This window comes from Petaurus breviceps, unplaced genomic scaffold, assembly GCF_028583685.1.
Source record: "Petaurus breviceps papuanus isolate PSGF00001 unplaced genomic scaffold, PetGlider_PUasm1.0 90333, whole genome shotgun sequence".
In the NCBI taxonomy this organism is placed as follows: Eukaryota; Metazoa; Chordata; class Mammalia; order Diprotodontia; family Petauridae; genus Petaurus; species Petaurus breviceps.
The window spans coordinates 339,682-363,607 of record NW_027187220.1 but is presented as its reverse complement, the minus strand read 5'-3'; the positions used below and the strand labels follow the sequence as shown (position 1 = coordinate 363,607).

The following is a 23,926-nucleotide window of genomic DNA, read 5'->3' as shown; positions in this document are numbered from 1 at the left end:
GAGAAGCAGGGTTCAGGCAGACCAACTGACCCCCCCCCAAGTTATTTCTAGCAGGGAAAATGGGGATGGGGTGGGGGGCTAACTGGAGTTTTTTAGTGGGAAGAACAGTCCTGGTCTGCAAATGCTATCCCCTTGAGATGCCTTCATACTGGACAGTGAGAGTGGATTTCAGTTTCAAGTGACCTTGCAAATAGCTGTGAACATCTGGTAGAGCACTGTAATGCGATAACATCCCACTTTCTGCATCCCTTCCCTTCCCATCTCTTTCCTTTCCCTCCTTCCCCTCCCCTCCCATTCTGTCAGAAGGCATCCCCTCCCTAGATACATGAAGGAGGATAAAGGTTATGGATCCAATTTCATAAGAGCTTTATAAGGAGGCGATTGGGAGATATTTTTATCTCCAACACTAAGGGAAACAGAAGGCAAAATGCCAACCCCACATGGAAAGAACTCTGCCTCAGGAGCTGTTCACATCTGAGGGCTTCCTCAGTCAGAGGCTTCAGGCTGCAGGAAGACCAGAGTTAGAGTTGCTTAGAATTGGATGATAGCATTGATGGGATGATTGCTTGATAGCCTGGAGAGGAGAGCGCTGGGGCTTCAGGTCCTAGAAGGGCTGTAACAGAGAAAATGGAGTAGTTTGGTTTTGCTTGAGCCCACAGGGCAAAACCAAGAGGGAGGACAGGAAGATTGAGAGTGAAGGTTACAACAAATGTACCAGCTACACATGAGGCAGGGCACCTAGGGAGGTGGTAGAGACTAGACAACCACTTGTCTGGGATGTCCTGATGGGGATCCCTTTGGTGTCTGCTCAAGTCCTGGCTAGCTCTTACATTCTGTATGAGCTGGTGCCAGAATGACTCTCTACTCTGAGGATCTTCTAGGGCTTAGAGAAAGAAACTCTTTCTGGCTCTTTGTGAGCCCACAAAGAAAGAAGCCTTTTCTTAGGAGCTGGGTGACTCCTGACACAAGGTACATTGGGTATGGTCCAGGAGGACAGCCCCTTAGCAAATAGCAGTGGCTAGAATGAAGCCAGAGCTTTCAGGGCCTCAGAGGCCTTCTCTTTCAGCTACCCAGCCCCCACCTGAGAATCCCCCCACTGGCAAAGTCGATCTCAAGCCTTCTCTTCTCAACCCCATGCTCCCACCATGTGTGACTCAGCTCTCTCTGGAGGCAGCCCCTTCCAGTCTGGCACAGGGGTCATTGTGAGGAGCTTGCCCTGCCATCCCTCCATCCCTTCATCTCGCCATCCCCCCATCCCTTCATCCCTCCATCCCTCCATCCCTCCATTCCTCAATACCCCACCCTCCATTCTTCCACCCCCATCCTCCATCCCCTACCTCCTCCCCCTCCTCCCATCCCTCCATCCCACCAACCCCGCCATCCTGCCTCAGTTTGCCCTTGGGTTGCTTCTCCTCTTGGCTACTCCTGATAGACTAAACCCTCAGCCACAGGACTGGCCTTCAGGTATTTGGAGCCAGCCATCAGGGCCCAGCTGAGCCTGCTCTTCTCCAGGCTAAAGGCCCCCAGGTCCGTTGAACCATCCGAATTTTCAACACCATTTAACAGACATGTGTCTGGCTCATTTGTGATATGGCTGGATTGAGAGTGGCAAGACCTGGGTTCACATCTTGTCATTGACACCAGCTATAGAAGTCTGGTCAAGGCTCTTTCTCTCTAGGCTGCCTTAGTTTCCTTCCCTGTCCCTCCCCTTCCAGCTCCATGACATGGATTTCAGGGCCTTCACCCTCCTGGCTGCCCTCTCTGGACACTCTCCCATTCACCAGTGTCTTTCTTGAGGTCCAGGCTGGGGGATGGCAGTAATTCCCCAGGACCCTTTAACACCAGTCTAGTCTTGGAAGCTCTTTGCTGCTGGCAGGATTGAGTCTTCTTGTACCCTGGTCAGGCCAGCCTGAGAAGGACATGATACAGAAACTGGAAGAAACTTTCAGGTCATCGGGGGGAGAGTGGGCAGCAGTCTGAAGGTCACACAAGCAGAGCAAGGTTCAAGGATGCCAAACCCATCCTCCATAGTAGGGCATAACAGATACAGGTCACAAACAACTGGATTCACATCCCACCTCTGACCCTTACTAGCTCTGTCAACAGAGTGAGGCACCTACCCTTTCTGAGCCTCTGCAAAAGGGGGGCAATAATAATACCAGGTTTATTGTGAAGCTTGAAGTAGACATGGCCTGGGTCTTGTGATGCATCCCCTTGGCTTTAAGGTCAGTGTCAAATACAAGAGACTTTCTTCTTTGCTTTTGTCCTAACCAAACACTCTAAGGTTAGAAACTTTTCCTTAAGGACAGTTGGAATTAGCATTCTTTTTTATTACTTGAGTAAAACTGGAGGCTGTGGTGGCCCTTTGAGACTTAGGCCAATCTGCCTGGGTTTATAATGTCATATTCGCTCATCTGTGATGTTTAAAACATCTTTTTAGAATTAAGGGGGATTTTAGCTGGGCCCTTAAGCTGGAAAGAACACATTTGCCAGGTGGCTTGCAAATCTAATCAAAAGAGATTTAAACTAAAAAAGGATGAGACCAAACAGACATTCCAGAGCAGAAGAAGGCCCAGCAGGACAATAGCATCAATATTCTAAAAAAGGAGCTTAGGGCTGGAGGGGGCTGAATGAGGCATCTGCGAGTGCTCTCGCGGGTGTGTGTGTGTGTGTGTGTGTGTGTGTGTGTATGTGAATAGAGACATTGAGACAATTTGGTTTGCTGGACTCTCCATATTCATCTTGTAGTTTCTTTTTTCTCTTTTGTAAGGGGGTGGGAGGGGAGAAAAAACTGATTTTTGTCTATTTAACAAAGTGAGAGGTGGGAAATTCCACAGATGTGGAACATTGCCTGGATTTTCACACGAGGTCGCTATTGGTAGCTTTGCTCACTTGTTTTCTTAGTTATCAGGGAGCTCTCACGTAGTGGGAGTGGTCTGGAAATGTTTGAACTGCCAAAACAAAGCACAACCATAAAACTTTCTAAAAAGTGAGAATAGTGAAAACACTAGAAATTTGTAGAACACAAAGAAAGGAGCCAATGATAAAAACCATGACCTCAAATACTCAGACATAAGTGTCCAAAGTTGAGCAAAAAGCAAGATGGTCACTTGACATCCTAGATACATATTACTTGAGACTTGATAGGATCCAACCCATGGCTAAAATTTGGCTCTGGATTGGCTCATTCAAAAGAAATAGAATAAAGGGGGTGGGATGGGGTAGCATTGTATATTAGGCAGGTATTCTCATGGGAGGAAGTCTAGGAATCAAATTGGGGAAACACAGTGGAGAGCATTTAAAAAATACCAATGGAAGGAGAAGCAGCTTTCGTTTTGCCATTGGATTATGCTATAGAACGCCTTGATGAGGAGTTTGTGAAATAGATCCCTGCTAATTTCATCCTTTAAGAGGTAGAGGCACCAACAAACTATTCTGGGGACCTTGGGGGTGGAGGAAAGGCATGCATGACCTGACGTGCACCCCAGATCTGGAAATTCAGAGCAAGAAGAGGTAGACTAAATTTATACAGGGGAAGTCAATCCAGGAGGGCTGGGACATGCTCAAAAGTGAAATTCTGATGATTCTGGTGAAAAAAAAGCAACCGGAAGAGATCGATGTGGATGTACACCAAACAGCCTAAAATTTGAAAAGACATGTTCACAAGATTGGAGCAAGACCAGTAACAGAAGTTATAGAAGGGGGAAAGGAAGGAAATAAACATTTATCAGGCACCTACTAGATACCCAGTACCAAGTGCTTTACAAAGATCTACCCTGAGAGGTAGGTGCTATTATTTTACAGTTGAGGATACTGAGGCAGATAGCAATTAAGTCATTTGCCTAGGGTCACAAGCCAGTAGGTGTCTGAGGCTGGATTTGAACTCAGGTCTTCCTGACTTCCAGGCCAACGCTCTATTGGTTGCATTACCAGCTGCCAGCAGGACTAAAGCTCAAGGAAAGCCAAGACCAAGAAAGGGTTAAACATTAAAAGCTCTGATGGGGAAAAGTCTTTCCCCCTCCTCCCCAGTCCCCGCCAGGCTCTGGAAGTCTCTGCCAGTGGAGCATTCGCAGCTGGTCTGACCGTGTCACCTCCTCCTCAGTAAACTCCAGTCAACCCTTAATCCCAGCTTTTCTTTTGTACTTGAAGGCCCCCAAGTTGGCATTCCTACCTTATTTATTCCAAGCTCCGCTTTGCTAGCCCAACTGAACACCTGGAGAGAAGCTGGAGTTTGGGAGAAGTGAGGAAGAGCATCTTCTGGCAAAGCCCAAGTCCTGAGCTCCTCCTCTGCCTCTGTGCTCCCTCCCTAAGGGCATTTTATCCCCCTTGTACAATTCATTAGGATTTTCGAGACCAGGATCCTAGAGAGTAGGCAGACTCTCGATTTCCCCCCAAGGTTTAGACAAGAGATGCGCAAAACCCGATCCACATTCCGACAACTCTAGTCTACCTTCTCCTCCCTTCCCAAAGGTGCTCAACAGCCAACTTGTGGCCTTTCTCTCCTCCTCAATATGAGGGGACTTTACAAATTAGTTTTCCCTCCACCACTTTTGCTTCGCATTTCTCACCTTACTCCTTTGCCAGGACCCACGTTGGCTACACACAAAGATGGTCAGACCCCGGAATGTTCGAGAACTTGAAAATTCCCTTTTCTGATAATCAACTGGGCTCCCCCAAGCCTGATTTTACATTCGCTATAACCTCCAGTTCGTCTCCCTTGTTTGTATACATCCTTTGGTGAACCAGTTCAACTGGACACTGCCCTTTTGAACCCCTTACCACCTTGTCCTATGGCCAACCATGCCCTGCCAAGCCTTGTATTGCTACACACACACACAGACACACACAGGCACACACACAGGCACACACACAGACCCACACATACACACAGGCACACACACAGACCACACATACACACAGGCACACACAGACACACACAGACACATGAGCACGCACACGCATGCACACACAGACACATACACAGACGCACATAGACACACACATACACACAGGCACACACAGGCACATACACAGACACACATACACACAGACATACATACACACAGGCACACACAGACACACACAGGCACACACATACACATGCAGACACACACAGACACACACAGGCACACACATACACATGCAGACACACACAGACACATACACAGACATACACAGACACACGAGCACGCACACACAGGCACACACAGACACATACACAGACGCACATAGACACACACATACAGGCACACACACAGACACACATACACACAGACATACATACACACACAGACACACACATACACATGCAGACACACAGGCACACACACAGACACACACATACACACATACACACAGGCACACACAGACACACACAGACACATACATACACACAGACACACACACAGACACACGAGCACGCACACACATGCACACATCCATGTGCTACTGAAGGAAGCTCTGTAGAATCAGTCAGCCGTCCTGTCCGAGTCCATTACGAACTTATATTACACAATCTCAGCCACATCCTCACTGTAGCACCTCCCTAACTAATTCAATAGGGCAGCTAAATGGAGCATCAGGCCTAGAGTCAGGAGGACCTGAGTACAAATCCAGCGTCAGACACTTACTAGCTGGTTGACCCTGGGCAAGTCACCTACCCCTTTTTGCCTCAGTTTCCTCATCTGTAAAATGAGCTGGAGAAGAAAATGTCAAACCCCTCCAGTATCTCTGCCAAGAAAACCCCAGATGGGGTCACAAAAAATTGGACATGGCTGAACAACAATCAATTAATTCCTTATCCCACTCACCACAGTATCTTTTACAAACCTTTTCATCTCTCCCCCTAGCCCTGTCTTCTTGACTAAGATTCTTTTTTTTTTTTTCGTGGAAGGGCCATATATTCATTCATTCATTCACTCATTCTCTAGTCTGCACAGGAAAAGGATCAGAGCTGGTTTCACAAGTGAAGCAGTGCCCACTGGATATAGGCTGAAGCAGCCATAGGCCTGTTGCCTACTCCAGCATTAGGCCCAGAGCTGATAAATGGGATGGGATCTGTACCCACCTAGGTCTCTTAGCTCTGCTGAGTGTCAGTGAGGAGAAGGATTGGCTTGAATACACAGGGATGGAAGAAAGCAATCAGACATAATCACAGCCTTCCCCCTCAGTCCAGAGCCTGACAGACTTACTCAGGCTAGAGTTCTGGGGGAAAGGCAGGAGAGCCTCCCCTCCTGCCCACTCTGACAGCTTGGGAGAGACCCAGACACTGGCTCTGTCTGTCGGATGGCTTCACATGCTCAGGGGAGCCGTTTCCAGCTCTCTCATCCCACAGTGATGCTGAAGCCACAGTGAAATCTGTTATGCCAGTGACTGAGGAAGGCTCCTAGTGCCAGGGTGCCAGGCACAGGGGGTATTTTCTTCTCTACACAGCAGCAACACATCAGTTGCTATCCATGAGGCCTCTGAACACCATGTTGGCCTGGGGCAGCGTCAAGTGGTATCCAAAAGAGGAGGTGTTGTCCTGCAACTGAGTATTTGCCTCAAACTCCGCTCCAACCTGAACATGCTCATTTTTGGCTAACATTCTTTCATCAGAGTTTACTGAATAAATTGAGACCATTCACCAAAAGCTCCCTCTTCTCATCTCTAATCAGTCAGATGCCTTTCATCCCTGTCTCCCATGAAGAGGTGGCCCTTCTTCTGGCCAAGGCCAACCGGCCTCCATGCACAGGTGATCCCATTCTATGGTGTGCTCTCCTCTGTCATGGCCACACTCTCACTTTCTCTTTGTTGGCTCACACACACGCCCATGAATGTTTCCCCCATCCTCCAGATAATCCTTTTATTCCCACTAGCTATTGTCCCATATCTCTCCTCCCCTTCGTGGCCAAAGTTCTCAAGAAGTTCTTTATAGTTGGTACGTCCACGTCCCCTCTTCTTAACTTTCTGGAGTCCACTTCCCATCTCCTCATTCCACTAAACTTCCTCTCTCCACAGTCAGCAGCAATCCCTTAGCTGCCCAGTATAATGGCCTCTGCTCACTCCTCATACTTCTTGACTTTTCTACAGCCTCTGACCCCACTGATTACTCTCTTTTCCCTAATACCCTCTTCTCTATAGGTTTTACTGAACTGAGCTTCTCCTACCTGGCTGACCTGCTCCTTACTTTCTTTGCGGGATATTCATCTGAATCATGTCTGCTAACCATGCCTATTCCCCAAGGCTCTTTCCTGGGCCCTCTTCTCTTCTATTCTCCCTCTATATAATTTTCTTTGTTGATCTCATTAGCTCCCATGGATTAGATGATTAATTCTATGCTTATGATTCTTAAATCTACTAGCACAGACATAATCTTTCTACTCACCTCCAGCTCTGAATTTCCACCTGTTAGACATCTTAAACTCAATGTTCCATTGACATATTAAACTCACCATGTCCAAAAATGATTGGGTATGTGGGGTGAGGTAGGAAGATTGGAGGATAATGTTATGCATGGCCTGGGAGACTGAAAAGATGGTTGCACATTTGACAGAAATTGGGGAGGTTGGAAGAGGAGAAGGAAAATGAGTTCCTTTTTAGGACCATCTTCTATCCATGCCAACCTTACTGATGATGTGGCGAATCCTACATTCCTGCAATGCGCCTCCATATCTGGGACCATTGGAAGCTCTGGGGGTCTTGCCAAAGAAACCCCAGAAAATGCCAGAGTTCTTCTGTGTACCTTGGAGGCTTCTTTCAGAGCTTCAGGCTTATTCACCTTTTGACAACTTCTCACATGCCCCTAGGAACTCCATTGCCTTTTGGCCAAGGCTGCAACAATGTGTGGCATCTGAGGTCTCTTCCTTTACCCTCACTCCTCCATATCCACTCAACTATAAATGGAAATGAGCCCTCAGCTGTACCTGGCACATAAGTGAATCCTTGGTAGAGTTGGAACCCAAATCAAGAGCTCCTAAACCTAACAGGAGTTAGCCCATCCCTCCATGTATCCATGCATCCATCCATCCACCCATCCATGCATGCCCGCATGCATCCAATGCATCAAACATTGCTCGAGTGCCTATAGTGTGTAAGGCACTATGCTGGGAAGTAAAGGGGGCTGAAAGAGAAAGAAGAATGAGGACAGAGAAGTATGAGGAGAACTTCAGAGATGAACATTTCATTGGTCAATTGGGAGGTCATTGGTGATCTTGGGATAGAAGACAGATTGCAAGGGGTTAACTTAGAGTCAGAAGATCCTGTCTGTGTGATCTTGGACAAGTCACTTCATTCTTTGAGCCTTTGTTTCCTCATCTCTTGTTTTCCCTACCTGATTGTCCTATGACCTGAATTAATAAAGCACTTTGCATTTGTAGAGCACTGTATCAATGAGAGCTATTGTTGCTATTAGTATCATTGGATAACACAGGGCCAAATAAAGATGGGGATTGTGGAGAGGCAGTGGGATTTGAACTATCCTTCCTCCAAACTGGGTGAAGGAAGGAAGGTGAGAAGTGGAAAAATAACTTAAGAGAATAAGAGAATCCAGAGGAAGCTTTTTGGTCCCTTTTCTGTCTAGGGCAGACATGAGTATGTCCCTTCTTTAGTGGAGGGGAAGAAGCCAATGGACAGAGAGAGGCTGCATCTTTTCTCCGCCTGGGTAGCAAATTAACAAAGTGAAAAGGGAATTCAGTCAAGGGAAAGTGAGGAAAAAGTTCGGGAGGAGAAGTTGCTGCCAAGGAGTTCAAGGCAATAAGTCCAGAGACAAGAAGATGCTGGAAGAACCAGAGGTCACCATAGATGCACTTCTGCTTGATCTTGACAAATGAAGGCCAACGTTGTCTCAATTTTCATGTGAGGAAGAAGGTGGGGTCTTGCAGTCTCCTTACACCCTCTGGAGGTGAGTGGAAGGCGTCATTCAAGCTGAGCCCCAGAGTAGGAAGATCCAGTGTTCCAAGGTCTACTGAGGCCCAGTGGGCTACAGAGAAGGGAGAGGGACAGGGGAGGAAGGCAAAGAGGAAAAGGCCAGGGCAAGAGTCTGCAGTGGCCTAGGTGATCTCACTTGACTTAGCTCTCTCTTGGGGTTGGGCCTTGTTGACTTCTCATTTCAGTAACTGGATTCCCTTGCTCTTGATAATGATAGCTGAAGGCTTGCTGATGGATTTCTATTGTTCGTCTCCAAGAATCAGCTTGGAATTTTAGCGTTTCTCTTATTTGTGTTGTCTTGACTGCTTTAATTTTCAAGGGTTTTTGGTGCTCATTTGGCATTGGAATCAAAACAAATCATAAATGCTGTTTGCTAAGCCTCTGTCTATTCTGTTCATGTCATTTTTCCAAGATAGAAACTGGCTTTCCTCTGGGGCCATCTTTCCTCTCGGTCTTGCTTCTCTGCCCCACTCACTCACTGTTCTGGAAAAGTAAAGGGCAAGCACAGAGAGGCATTTGTGGTGTGGGGGTGCTTCTGGGGAATGTCTATATAGTGAGTGGATGGGAAGGTCGTTGGGGTTGAGACAGTTCGTGTTCTCGGGGCACTGAGGTTTAGTTGAGGGGCTGATGAGGCATCTGACCTTTGTTACCAGGGAGTGCGCTTACACCAAAGAAAACCAAAAGCATATGGAAGGCTAAGTGAGAGCTGGTAAATGTTAGTGGAAAATGACATTAGCCCTGTCGCTAACCTTCCTGGGGCCTCTTCAGTGAGATGACAACTTGAGAGCTACAAAGGACCCTTGAGATTATCCAGGTCCTTGTTTTACAGAGAGGGAAACTGAGGAAGAGGTGGAGAGAGGTTGGTTGAGTTATTTGAGCCCAAGGCTGCCCAGCACAAAAGTGGCAGATGTGACTCAAAAGCTAGCATCCTAGGGGCAAAGACTGGACCCTCCCTGCACCTCGAACTTCTCTGGAACAAAATGTTTCCCTGTCCTTTTTAAGTTGCATTTGGAACCTGGCCAGCTTGGGGCAAGAGTTTGCCGTCATTGTAAGAAGAAATGTTATGCACATTAAAATCACTTGTCGTGTACAAAGCCACAAGTCAGTCAAAAGGACAACTAGCTATTGCTGGGAATCGGGGCCACAGGGGAATGAACGAATGAATAAATGGATGAAGGAATGAACGAAGTACTTGCTGTGCTAAGTCAGTCCATCCTTGCTTCTATTCTAATGAGGGTGATAATGCATAAGGAAAGTTTAAGCTGCTGCATCTATTGTGTATCTTGAGCTCCTGCATCAGTTCATACAAATCTTCCCACACTTCTCTGAATTCTGCAGATGATTTTTGTTTCAGGAATTGGTCCAACCCCTCACCATAGGCAATAGCTGAGGAAAGCAGGTGGTTAGGGCCAAGGCTGCTCCAGTAAGTCTCAGTCCATCTCTAAGGATAAGCAAATGGGTCAAGGGAAGATGCAAAGTGACTGAAGACTCTGGGTTCAATTATGAACAGAGAAGAGCAGTCCTCGTGGCAGAATGTGGCTGCCTTGCCTGCAGCATCACCGACCCACCTCCTTGACCAGTCAAAGACACTTTGGACAGCTCTAAAATAAGCTTCCTGGAATACCCTGCCAGGAGAGTCAGGTCCACAATTGGGATGATTACAGAGCATCTTTCTTGCCTCATGTAGCCCTCACTTCACTCATAACCCTCCTGCTTGGCAATGATACAAACAATATTATCATCATTTTGCAGATGAAGCAACTGAGTCCCATGTGCCCAGAGTCAAATTCCTAGTTAAGTGTCAGCCCAGATTTAAGCCCATCCTTTGGTTTTCCCCACTCTGCTAACTTGGGTTTTCCTTTGAATCATTCTTAAGTGGATTGACCCTCATGAGGGCTGGTGTGATGAATACCCAAGGCAGAGGTCGTAGTTTAGATTTGTGACAGAGAGAGTCTGAAACTGGACTCAGAAGGTCTGAGTTCAAATCTAGACTCTGTCACCTACTATCTGCATGACTTTGGGCAAGTCATAGAATTCCCCTGGGCCTCAGTTTCCTCATCTGAAAAATTATGTAGATGACCTTAGTACTTCGAAGGTCCCTTCCAGATCTAACCCTGTGGCCTTCTTAGCAAGTCCAGCCATGACAGACAACCAGAAGTGATGGCATGGAAGCAAGAAGAAGAGCCCCCTGTCTTGCCTGTCTCCAGACCTCCAGTGAGTGGGACGGAACTCACCACTTCCTGAAGCAATCCATCCCACCACGGGCACCAGAGCTCTAATGGCTAGGAAGTTTTCCTTCTAATGGATCTTCTTCCCATTGGCCCTAGTCCTCCCTCTGCGTATGGTCAGTCACCCAGCAACTGGTCCCTTGTAAAAGCTAAATGTAGAGAGATACATGTGTATTAACAGATCTATTTCAGTCTCTCATCTATCTATCCATATCAGTCTGTCTATCTATCTCTGTCTGTCTATATCCATCTATCCATCCATCCATCCTACTTATTTCATCCTTCATGGTCTCTCTGGCAACTCATCTTCCTGGACACTCTCTCTTCTCAAATCCCCGTTAATGACTCATCCCTCCTACTTCCTCGTCTCAGTAGGGTGTTCCTTCTCCAAGGCTCTGTCCTGAGTCCTTTTTTCTTTCCCTATCTTGATGAGCTCATCAGCTCCCATGGCTTTAACTCTCACTTCTACACAGATGATGCTCAGACATGTCTCTGCAGGCCTCACATCTCCCCTGACCTCTGGCCTCACATTGCTAAGTAACCACTGGACATTCGACACTAGATGTTCCAAAGGGCATCTCCTTCTTCCCTGTGCCCCCCAAGCTTCTCTTACCTCAGATTTGTCCCTGAATGCCCATATCCAGCCTGTTGTTTTTTCCCCTCCTCTCCACTCCCACCCCCATCTCCACCTCTTGCTTCTTCATTGGCCTCCTTTCCTCCAGTCTTTCCCTATTCCCATCCTCTGAATGACCAGTAAATCACTTTTCCTAAAGCCCAGGTTTGACTCACTTAACAAATTCCACAGGTTTTCTATTACCTCTCTGACTAACTATAAACTCTTTTGTTGTGTCTTCTCTGGCCTCCCTTCACAGCTTCACTCCCTTTCTCCCTGTCCTCCATCTCCCACCTCCGAGCCTTTGCACTCAGGTCATCCCTCACTCTTGGAATGCACTCCCTCCTAAGCACATCGCTTCCTTCAGGTACCAGCTTTTGCATGGACTCTTTCCCGAACCCCATCTACTGCTAGCACTGTCCTTCCCAAACTGCCTTATTTTTATTTTATATTTAATCTGCACGTCCAGAGGCAGCAGGGAATATTGAGAAGCAAGTTGAAGTTAAAGCCAGGCAGCTCTGGGTTTGAGTCCTGCTTCTGAAACAAACTAACTGTGTGGTCTGGACAAGTCACTTAACCCTCTTTGCTTGCCAGAACCACTTACTACCATGTAGGAGCTGCCTCCCTGGATGGCCTCCCTGAGAGTTCCTGACACTGAGGGAAATGGAGGCTCCCTGCATATTGAAATTATGCCTTTGGATCTCCAGGGCTTGTGCACCAAGGACGTGTTGCTGTTTGCTGTTCAGTCATGTCCTACTCTTGTGGCCCCCATCTGGGTTTTTCTTGGCAAAGACATTGGAGTGGTTGGCCATGTCCTTCTCCAGCTCATTTGACAGATGAGGAAACTGAGGTAAACAGGGTGAAGTGACTTGCCCAGGGTCACACAGCTCAGAAGTGTCTGAGGTAGGATTTGAACTCAGGTCTCCTAACTCCAGACCCAGTGCTCTATCCCCGGCAATGCCACCTAGATGCCCCTCCAGGCCCAGAGTAGTAGGTGCTTAATAAATGCTTGCTGACTATTTGATCCAAAGCTGCAAATGTCTTGGAGTTTGTGAACTGAAGTCCAGAAAGCTGAGACTCAAATCTGGCCTCTGACAAATATGCCTCTGTACTAACTGGGTTAGCCTGGGCAAGTCCCTTAACCTCTCAAAATAAATGCTCCCTCACAGGCTCATGCCTGGAAAGGGCTCAGAAAATGTCACATATTATAATTGGGAACTAGTCAGGGAGACAGAAGGAGCCCTGCCTGCCCACTCACTGCTTGCCCGCCGCCCGCTCGCCTCCAGCTACGATGACTACTTGTCCAGATATGAGAATAATAATGGTAATAATAAATAAAATTGTTAGGAGGTTGGGGAGCATCAGGACAGGAATAATCACTTTAGACATGAAGATCAAAGGTCTCCATAGGGAGGCCCAGGGGTTCAGGCTGCAGGTACTCTGTCCATTCTCTCCACCCCACAGTCCGTCTTGGACATGGAGAAGTTTCCATTCCAAACAAGGCAAGACAAGACTGTGGCTGGCTCCCAGAGTTCCAATCACAGGGCTGGAGTCCCAGGGAAAGGGGGTAGTACTTCCCAGCCCATAGCTCCCGGTCCTGGAGAAGGGACTGCCCAGCTCTTTACTGGGGCTATGGCATCCTCCATATCCTGAAGGTCTGAGCAGATAAGGGGTTCCCACCAACCAGTCCCTCCTTCCCTGTGCCAAAGAGGTATATGGGAGGGGGCTGATGGGGCGTTACCCTTCTACACCAGGGTCCCTTCATGCAACCAGAGATGCTCTACTGCCCTAAGGCACACCTCTGTTTGTGTGTGTGTGTGTGTGTGTGTGTGTAGGGGATGGGAGGGACCTGCCACTAAGAGGATCCCTGAAAACAGCCCCTTTCCTCCATCCCCCTCCTAACAGGGGATGTTAGGGGGGAAGCTGGCTCTGAGACTCTTTCTTTTGGCTTCTTTCCCTCAGTCCTCCTGACAAACCATCACCATTGAGTGTCCTGGTCCCTCCCCTCCGACCTCCCCCCACCGCACCCAGCACACTGCTGAGCAGCCTTACCAGCCTAACTGGGGGGCACTGGGACCCTGCCCATCCAATGTTTGTGGGTGGTCTCCTTCCCCTGGACAGAATTAGATAAAAAGTGGATTCCCTGCTTTCTATTCATTCTCGCCTCAGAGAAGGGCTGTATTTTGGTCTTCAATCCCTCCCACACCTGTACGATAAAGAATCTATTTGGCAAGAAATGAAGGTAAAACGCTTTCTCTCTCAGTGATGAATGGTATCGTCACAATAGGACAGGTTAGATGATGTTGTTGATCAGTATGATTTGTTCTGTGGGTTTTTTCAGTTTCTCTCTGGCTCCCTGGGTTTGACAGGCCTGCTCTGCTCTCTTTTCCCAGCGGGCAATAGAACTCACAGCTGCAAAATGTGTCTGACTCCACTTTCTCACTTGCTTTCTCTAGCAGCTAACTTGATGTTGTGTCCTAGAAGGCAGAGTCAGGGGCAATAATTCACCCATGGTGGGGGGGAGGGCAGAAGGCTAGACACATCCCTGCGTCTTACATGTATTCTTTTTGTCATTTGTCTGGAGGGGTTTGTTCTAAGGTCACTTCAGATTCTACCCCCTCTCAGAGCCTCAGTGGGCCCTTTAGGACAATGATATGGGAACAGGTGCTTCAGCTCCCACATAAAGGGACCCCTGAGGGATGGGCCATTGAAAGTCTGGAGGCTCGATAGGTGGGGACCTCACTGCGTCAAGGCCACCCATCATTCTACTGGCTTGGTTTCTAAGTCCAACATTACATTGCTGTTTCCTGTTTGCTGGCTCTTCCCCAAGTCCTACTCTCTCCCTTCCCATAGATAGGCCCTTTGAGGACTTGTGTTGTTGTTTGGTCATTTGCCAGTTGTGTCCCACTCTTGGTGACCCCATTTGGGCTTTTCTTGGCCAAGATGCTGGAGGGCTTTGCCATTTCCTTCTCCAGCTCATTTGACATATGAGGAAGCTGAGGGAACTGGGGTTAAGTGACTTGCCCAGGGTCACACAGTCAGTAACTTTCTGAGGCTGGTCCTCCTGACTCCAGGCTGGCACTTTACCCACAGCAGTGCCACTCAGTACCGGGCCTTTGGTTAAATTACCTCTCCAAATCCTTTCCCTCTCCTCTTCTGTAAAATGGGCAAAGCAGTTCTCTGGGGCACATGACACCATTCCCAATGGGGAGTGGCCCATTGACAATCTTTGCTCACTTCCCTGGACATCCTAGTCTAGTCATAGCAATTCTGACACACTCAGGAGTGTGATGGGAGAGCTCTGGAGACAGGAAGATCTGGGTGGCATTCCTCCTTATCCCTTCCCAGCTTCCTGGACTTGGTCAAGTCACTTCCCCTCTCTGAGCCTCAGTTTAGCCATTTTTAAGATGAGGACGATAATACCAGGATCCATGGCAGTGTTTCTCTTTGTCCTGCTCTCCCTTTCTTTCTCCTTCTCTCTCTCTCTTCCCTTCTCTCTCCCTTTCTCCCCTCTTCCTTTCCCTATCCCTCCCCCTCCTCTAATCCATTTCCATCTGCGCCTTGGGGGCCTAAAGGCCCTGGGTATAGGTCTCATCTAAATTCCAGCTGCTACTGAACTCTTATGAGGACCCCACCAAGAAGCTAAGCCATGGTCTAGAACAGAATGCTCAGTGTCTGCAGCTGGTGGAAGCTGGGCCTTCTTTGGATGGGTGAGGAGGGAGGCTCAGGCCTTCCAGCAGAAATGTGACAGGCTCCCCCTTCCCTCCCACACCCAGGTGGCTAGCCCAGCATGGGCTTTCTGTCAATGACAGCACAAAAGGCCTGGAGATGGGTTCACCCTGAGAGAGGGGCATTATTTCCAGAGAGGGAGGAGTGATTTTCACCAGAATCGAAAACTTATGCACCATTTGGGTCCCCAGATCCATGGATCCCTTTGCCAATTCTGGCCTGCCTTAGTTTCTTCATCTCTCACCTGAGGGACTTGGATAGACAGCCCTTCTGGCTCTGGGATTCTCCTAGGGGAGGGAGGGAACATATACATCTGGGGTTCACACTGGACACGGGGCCTGGAGCTCAGGAGGCAAGCATGGGTGGGGGGACAGATAGCCTGGTTCTGCTTGTCTCCAGACGGCAGAACCAGGAGCAATGAGGGTGGATGACTGGACCTTGACAAACTGGTTAACCCTGAGAGCAGAGAGGGCTCCTGGGAGTTCTTACAGGTGCTAGGCTGGGAGACCACTTGGGAACCATGATTGAAACAGCAACAGCCCAGGAAGGGAGGCTGTGGGAAGGAAGGAAGAGATGGATGGAGGGAGAGAAGGGAGGTAGGGAGGCTGGGAGGGAAGGAAGGAATGAAGGGCTAGTGGGTGTGGAGGAGAGGAGGGAGCTAAGATCGGCAGTGATTAAGGAAAAGGCACTGGTGTGGATATGTGTTGTATGTGTGTGGGTCTGTGTGCTGTTAAGTATTTCTGAGATGCGGATGTATATGTGACGGGGATGTCTATGTGGTGGCTGGATATGTGGCATGTATCTATGTGTGGCATGTATTGCTGAGAATACACAGGCAGTGTGCAGGATGTCTGTGGGATATATAAGTGGGTTGTGTATTGTGTGTGTGTGGTGTGGACAGGTTCACAGTGCAAATGTATGTGTGGGTTGAGGTGAGGATGTATGTGTGACATGTGTGAGTGTGGTGCGCTTGTGGAATTGTGTATGTGTGCAGTATATGTGTGGTGTGTGCACATGTGAGGTGTGTGTGTAGTACAGTGCATATGTATGTGTGGAGTATATGTATGTGTGGTATGTTTGTGGTGGTGGGGTATGTGTGTGGTGTATTTGTGAGTATAGTATGGTGTATACATACATGTATGTGTTTGGTGTGGTGTGTTGGGATATGTATTTGTGTAAGATGGAATCACTTGATTAATCTCAATTTTACAGTTGAGGAAACTGAGGCACACAACTAGCAAGTATCTGAGGTTGAATTGGAACTAAGGTCCAAGCTGGAGGTCAAGAACAATCCGCCTGGAATGGGCTGTGCCGGCCCACCGAGGCTCCTTGGATGAAGGCTTGCTGACCACAAGAGTAGCCCCTGGGTCCTTCCTCCTCCTCCCATCCCAGTGACCAGAGCCTTGGCAACTCACTGGCTCTGGGGACAGAGGGCTGTGCCTGGAGGTGAGCAGGAAGATCTGAGTTCTAATCCTGTCCCTGGAGATCACAGGGTCTACCTCCCAGGGGGCTGTGAGGATGCAGTGAAATTCTCTTTGTAAAAAGTGCTTGGCCCAGCGCCTGGCCCCTGGCAGGTGCTCTAGACGTGCGGATTCTCTTGCCTTCCCTCTGGTATGAGCCCCCCCCCCCCATTCTTCCCAGAGCCTAAGTTTTCTCCTCCATTAAATGTTGGAGGGGACCTCCCAGTGACCTGCAAGTGATTCATTCATCCTGTGGCTCTAGGAATTCAATAAAGGGGCCATCGTGGCTCTGGCCTCTCCTGGGGAGATGGGGGTATGAGTGGTCATGCTGGAGGAAGGTCAGGAGAGGGGAAAGAGTGAAGGGCACAGCCTGCAGCCCGAGAAGCTGGCAATGCTCCTCGATGCTCGGAAAGGAGGCTGACAGGGTCTGGGCTATGGGTGTGATAAACTCAGCCCCGCCACCCCACCCTGCCCCTCCCTCCTGCTGCCCTCCTTCGAGCTGCCAATCAGGAAGTTCCTGTCTTGTTTGGAAATGTCCTGCAAAGTTATCTTTTACCAATTCCCAAATCAAGGCTTCTTCAGGCTCAGCTCTCAGGGACTCTAGGAGCCCTGGGCTTGGGCTGCTTTCCCATTCCTTCCCCAGAGCCTGTCTCAGACTAGCCCTGCTTTGCCTGAGCTGCCTGAAGCAGCTCATCCCCCCCGGTGGGAGTGGGCCAGGCTGGCAGGCTGGAGCTTGCTTGGGATGGCTCCTGGCCAGAAGGACCGGGGCCCCTGACCCGCCCTCCTCCCTACCTGCCAGCCAGGTCTCAGCTCTCGGGGCACTGAGAAAGGGCCACCCAACAAGCTCCTCAAGTCTGTGGCTCCTAAGAGCCCTCTTCCCTCCTCTAGGCCCCAGCTTCCATCTTGCCCCTCCCTGCCTGGAGACCCTTGTTTCTCTTGCAGTGGGAAACTCAGGGACCAAAGTTGCCCCTCGGGGGCTATGCCCTACCTGGCTCGGCCCCCAAAGAAGATACGTGCAGGAGGGAGGCCTGGGGGCTGCTCCCAGTCATATTTTGGGTGCTCCCACAAATAGCAGTGACTTCAGGGTGCAAGCTTGCTTGTGGCCATGCCTTCAGTTCCCCCCAGCCCCTCCCCTCCCCAGCCTCCTCCCCTCAGCCCATCTCTTCAGAGGGGACTGGACTCATCCCAGCAGCCCCCAGATCCTGCCTTCTCTTGGCTGGAGTTTCAGAGATTTTGTTTGTTCAGCTTGGGAGGACGGAGGGAGGAGTCCTCTCGAGGAGGCTTCGCCTTCTCCCCTCCCTGCAGCCCTTAGCCAGGGCCCCACCCGGGCAGCTCGTCAGCTGGGCTACTGGAGGAGGGGGGAGGGGAGCTGCTAGGAGAGGGGGAGCGGTCCTGACACATGGGGTGCCTGCATAGCTCTCAGCTGTTGTTCATTAGAGCCGGCTTAATTTAACCCTTGTGCTGGCCCCCTTGGACTCCGGGGGTAGGGTAGAGAACCCAGCCCCTTATTCGGCCAAGACCCTTCCTGTTCGCAGCCCAGCCCAGTCCAGGGCAGGGCAGACCGACGGCGGAAGGATGGACAGTCGGAAGGAGGGCCGAAGCTTGTCCAGGGTGCTTTTGGGGGGACTTGCTGGCCAGATTCTCCCTCCACACGGGTGAGAGCGGAAGGAAAGGGGCCAGGGAGGGTTCGGAGTCGAGCATCTCGGGGGTGGGCCGGGCCAGAGGCGCCTGGATAGGAGCAGGGGAACAGATCCCGCCGTAGTTAGGACAGTGAGAGCCCTGCGTCCTTACTTGAGCCCTGCTCGCTTGATAGGGAGTTTTCTTGGCTATTTATGTCGCTGCAACTTTCCAGTAACTACTCCCGCCTGCCCCCGCCACCGTACCAAAGTCCACTTGACCCCAACAAACCAAGCCATTGGCCGTGTCTGACAACACATGTCACGTTCAGCTCCGATAGTTCACCCCTTCTCAGCCACGAGGCAGGAGGCCTTGCTTCAATCCTCCGATAGGTCCCAGGGTCCGAATTTCCCAGGTTACAGAAGTGTGTGCGTGCCTGCCTGTGTGCATGTACCTAATGCTACTGGCCTCAGCAGTGTCCCAAATTTTGTTTCGCCAGGAAGGAAGAAAAGCAGACTATCCCCCGGGCTTCGGGAGGAGAACAAGACCTCCCCAAATTTCTTGCCTGGGATCTGCCTTCATCCTGGGCACATGGGGTTGTGTCAGGCCCAAGCCTAGGATCCTTCCACCTTTCCAGCATCTCTCCCCTCTGGAGCTCACACATGTGTAGCCTGGAATGGAAGGAATGGGCTGAGGCTTGGGATTTCCCTTCTAATGATGGGGCCAATCTCGATCCCCCACCTTATTCAGGACACCGACTTTGGACATCGCTCCTGGAGAGCAGAGACCCCCAGGGCATGCCTGGCCGGTTTATACGACGGCAATGCTCTTCAGGCGGGAGGGAGGGTGGGATGGGAGTCACACTCATCTTGGATTTGAAGACCGATGAGGCTTGAGTTCAAATCTAGACCCTGACACTAGCTGGGTGGTCCTGGGCAAGACTCTCCCTCTCTCCAGGCCTCAGTTTCCTCTTCTGTAAAGTAGGGTTAATGATTGTGTGAGCAGCTTCGCTGGCTTGTCCCCAAAGCCCCGGGAATTAATGAATGGGAGGGCCCATAACGCTGTGTGCTCCGGTAACAGGCGACATTCCCGGGGATCGGAGCAGAGTGACGTTGCAGCCTGCGCCCTCCCCCCTCTCCCCACACCTAGCAGAACGAACCTTGGTTCAGACTCAGACCTAGAGCGGAAAGGGACCTTAGAGGCCACTAGGGAAATCCCTTCCTTTTCCAGGTAAGAGAAGTGAGGCTCAGCCAGGTGAAGTCCCTCCCGCCCAGGGCTCTGTCTTCTAGGTGTTCAGTAGCAAAGATACGGGCTGAAAGAAGCCAGGTCCATGGTGGCTCTGAGTCCAGCTCGCCGGCCTCTGCCAGCCAGGGCAGCCTCCCTCGGAGGCCAGCTCCCATTTCCTCCTAACACGCCCTAGAGGGGCGGGGGCGGTTTAGGTAGCGTCCTCCGGGCTGGGCGGAGGAGGGAATTGAGGTTTAGGGAGGGGCCGCCTCGTCTGGAATCGTCATGCTAGGAAGTGTCCAAGGTAGGAGCCGCAGCTTCCAGGTGCAGCAGTGGGCACAGCGGGCCTGATCTAGGCTCATGAGTTGCCTTGGGTCCGAGCGATGCCCCCTCCCTCCGAAGCCTAGCCCAGGCCTGCCCCCGGGCTCCCGCCGTGGGACCCGAGACTTCCCGCCTCCTCGGGGCCTTAGACCTGGAGAAGGAGGAGGGACCGTCAGGGTTGCGCGGCCGTCCCGCCGGGTTGGACCCTTGCGGCTTGAGCCCTGCCGTCGCGGCGGGTGGGCTGTCCGCGTGGACCTTTCAAGAAAATGGCTTTGGGGGGGGGCGCTTCGAGCTGCACCCACCCTCCGAGGCCGGGGTGGCTTTCCCAAACTCCTTCCCTTCGCCGCTTCCGTCGTGGTCTCCACTCGGGGAACATGTTAGTCTGATCTCCCCCCTCCCTCTCTCTCTCTCCCCCCTCCCTCGTCGCTTCCTTCTCTCTCTCTCCCTCCCTTTCCCCATCCCTCTTCTCTCCCTTCCCTCTCTCTCCCTCCTCTCCCCTTCCTGGCTGGGCTCGCTCTCGGTTGCCATGGCGAGCTCGGCGCGCCAAACCCTCGCACCCAGCTGTCAGGTCGCTCGTTCACCGCCCCCCTCCCACCGAGCCCCGCCCCGCCCCCACCCAGGCATCCCCGGCTCTCGCCTCCGCCCAATTGGGGCGGTGGCAGATGATGACACCTCCTCCCCTGCACCACCACCGCGACCACCTCTCCTCCCCTCCCCCCCTTTTCCTCTTCCCCCTCGCTTGTGAATCCGGGAGGGTCGTACCTGTCTGGGGATGGGAGGGACTGCCCTGCCTTCGCCCTTCCCCGCCCCCACTGGAGGGGGCCGGGTGCCCTAGCTTCGGGTCGGGTCCCCGCCTCCTTTCCCGCCCCACCCTCTCCCTCCCGGGCTGGCCTTCCCATCCCCTCCTGCCGGGCCCCACCCTCTTCCCCACCTCTCCGGCCCCGCCCCGCCGCGGCTCCTCGCCATTGCCCCACCCTCTCCCCCTCCTCCCCAGCCCCTCCCCCCTCTCTCGGCCGCCGCGGCGACTGCCGCTGCTGCTGGTCCCTTTTAAGGAGCCCCACCCAGGGGCAGCCCAGGGTGGGGCTGTCAGCCTGTTCACACCTCTTCGCCCTGCTGGAGAGAGACGAGACCCAAGACTCTGGAAGAGGAGAGACTGGGAGATCCAAGGGAGGCACCGAGCCCAATACGGGCCGGAGAGAGGGGGAGGGTCCTCGAGGGCCTCCTGCCGGTCCCCTCCCCTACTAGCCCCTCCGCGCCCCGCCCCGCCGCGCCCGTACCTCCCCTGCTCTGCCTTGGCCGGGGCCGGCGGGCCGGCGGAGCCCAGCGGGGCAGGACCGAGCTGGGCAGGGCAGATCGCGGCGGTCGCCGCCTCCACACCATCCAGCCCCTAGAGCCCTGGTCGCTGGTGCGGCTGCTGAAGCCCTTGGGGTGGGCGCCGCCTGGGCCAGTGAGCCCCGAGGGCGCCTTCTGGGGCTGGGGGCCCCCGGCCGAGCAGCCGGAGGGCGGATGGGCAGAGGCCGAGGGAGGGGCGCCTCCGCCTCCTCCTGGGAAGCCTGGGGCCCCTTGGAGGCCCTCCAGGGAGCCGCCGCTCGGGGAGGGGGCCGCTAGGCACAGGGGTCCCCTTCCTCTTTTTCCCCGCCCCACGGCCGGATGCCGTGTGCAGGCCTCCGGGGCCCTGGGCGCTAGGGGAGCCGCGCGCCGCCGCGGGTCTCGCACCCCGTCCCTGCCGCAGCTGCTGGAGGGGCGTCGGGGCCGCAGCTCGGGGCCTGTCCCCCGAGCATGATCCTCCCCGCGGACGGCATGAGCAGCTCCGCGCGGCCCCGAAGCGGGAGTCCCGAGCAGCGGACAGCGGCAGCCGAAGCGGCCCCAGCGGCGGGGCTGCGGAGCAATCGAGTGAGTGGCTACTCGGGCGGGGCGGGCCCGCTCTCTGTCTCTCTCTCTCTCTCTCTCTCTCTCTCTCTCTCTCTCTCTCTCTCTCCCTCTCTCCCTCTCTCCCTCTCTCTCTCTCTCTCTCTCTCCTTCTCCCTCTCTCCCTCCCTCTCTCTGTCTGTCTGTCTCTGTCTCTCTCCCCCTCTCCCTCCTTTCCTCCCTCCCTCTCTCCCTCTCCCTCTCTGTCTCTTCCCTTCTTCTCCTTTCTTCCTCTCTCTCCTCTTCTTCCACTTCTCCTTCCTCTCTCCTCTCCCCCTTGCTCTGTCCTCTCCCTTCCTCTGGTCCTTCCCTTCGTCTGTCCTTTCTCCCTTCCTCTGGTTCTCTCCCTCCTCCCTCTGTTCTCTCTCCTTTCTTATTTCTCTTTCCCTCTCTCCCCTTCCTCTTTCTCCTTTCCCCATTCCTTCTCATTCACCTCTTTTTTCTCTCCCCTTCTTCCCTCTTTTCCCTCCTCTTTCCCTCTCTCCCTATGCCTTCTTCCCCTCTCCTCTTTCCCCTCATTTCTTTTTCCTCTTCCTCCATCTTCCTCCTCTTCTTCTTCCGTTTTCCCTCTTCCTCTCCCTCTTCCACCGTCCTCTCAGTCTTCTCTCTCTCCTCCGGAAGAGGGGGGAGTGGTCCAGGAGGGGAAAGCGGGGAAGGGGGAAGATGGCTGGTGGCTCCGCCCCACACAGGCTAACTTCTGGGTGGGGCTAGGGGGGGTGTTGTTGCTCTCGGGTCAGGGCTGCTGTTCAGCCCGGAGGCACGGGCTTCTCCCCAGCGAGGTGAGGAGTGGGCCGTTGGCTCTTTAAAAACGGCGGGCGGGGAGGGGGTGGTGGCTGGGAGAGAGGCCCCTCCTCCTGCAGCCTGGCCAGCAGGGTGCCCAGGCGGGCTTCTGATTCTGGGAGGTTGGGCGCGGGAGCTGAGAGTCGCGGGGCGGGGAAAGGGAACCTCTGGGGATGGAATGGGATGGTACCTCTGGGGGGCGCTCCTGGGACGTGTGACGCTCCTCTCCCCTCATGCCCATTCTCGGCATCCATCCCTGGGTTAGTTTGGTCCTGGGTTGGGGGTGGGGAGGCGGGTAGTTCCTCGGACTGGTGTACCTGATGGTGAACTCCTGAGAAGACCACCTGAAGCAGTGCTAGGCCCAGGTGGCCCAGTGATGGAGCCAGGCTTTGTGTCCCCTCCCTCTCCCAGGCTCAGCAGACGACAGGTGTGTCTTGCCAAGGGGCTAGCTGGCATTTTGGACACAAATAGGGTTGGCACTGCTTAACAGGGCTGGCAGAAGCTACCAGCTGACTGGGCCTTATTGACAGTCTGCTGAAAGTGTGCTTGGGGCTTCTTCCCCATCAAATTACAGAGTCTGGGACCTTCTGGGGTATGTAGTTGGGGGTGGGAGGAGCATTGGTGGCAACTGGTGGTGCCGCATAGAGACCTGGGTCACCTGAGTTCACATCCAGCCTCAGACACTTGTTCTAGCTGTGTGACTGGGGCAAATCACCAATGCCTGACTCGGTTTCCACACCTGTAAAATGGAGATAATAAGCCCTGTCTCCCAGAGTTATTGTGAAGATCAGGCAAGATCATATTTGTAGGAACTTCTTGGTTCATAGTAGATAATATCAGAAATGTTTATTCCCTGCTCCTTCTCAGCCAGGGCAGCAGCACCAACTTGGGAGTCTGGAGAGCTGGGAATTGTGCCCTTTCCTCTCCAAGGCTCAGTTTAGAGGTCATCCCCCAAAATGGCCCTTGATCCTGTTTCCCTTTCAGGAGTTTCAGAAGGGTGCTGGTTCTTCCACTTTGGGCACCCACAGTAGCCCAATGAAGAAAGGTCACAGTGGCCTTCTTGACACTCCTCTGGGCCAGCCCTGATGGGAGGTTGGGCCTCTTTTCATTGAGCTAGGCTAAGACCAGCTTGTGATGCC

At 52.3% G+C, this 23,926-nt stretch overlaps 1 protein-coding gene and 1 long non-coding RNA gene across 12 annotated transcripts in view; one reads left to right on the top strand and one right to left on the bottom strand.

Moving 5' to 3' along the window:
* Positions 1-342: 342 nt before the first annotated feature.
* LOC138177130 (uncharacterized) lies at positions 343-18,282 on the bottom strand. The gene is made up of 2 exons (XR_011172429.1): positions 17,926-18,282; positions 343-613 (listed from the first exon to the last, which is right to left on the bottom strand). It is a non-coding gene; the product is annotated as an uncharacterized lncRNA (long non-coding RNA).
* Positions 18,283-18,359: 77 nt separating this feature from the next.
* Positions 18,360-23,926, top strand: part of KLF8 (KLF transcription factor 8) — a 33,479-nt gene continuing 27,912 nt past the window's right edge. For 2 of the 11 annotated variants that reach the window (XM_069108108.1, XM_069108106.1), the window contains exon 1: positions 18,360-18,592. In XM_069108108.1, the coding sequence (XP_068964209.1) occupies positions 18,513-18,592 (80 nt within the window). In that variant the 5' untranslated portion in view covers positions 18,360-18,512. Of the gene's footprint in view, positions 18,593-19,765; positions 19,785-20,010; positions 20,083-21,854; positions 21,993-22,157; positions 22,787-23,926 lie in introns of those variants that run through there. The other 9 variants (XM_069108107.1, XM_069108109.1, XM_069108116.1 and 6 more) reach the window with 8 other exon arrangements.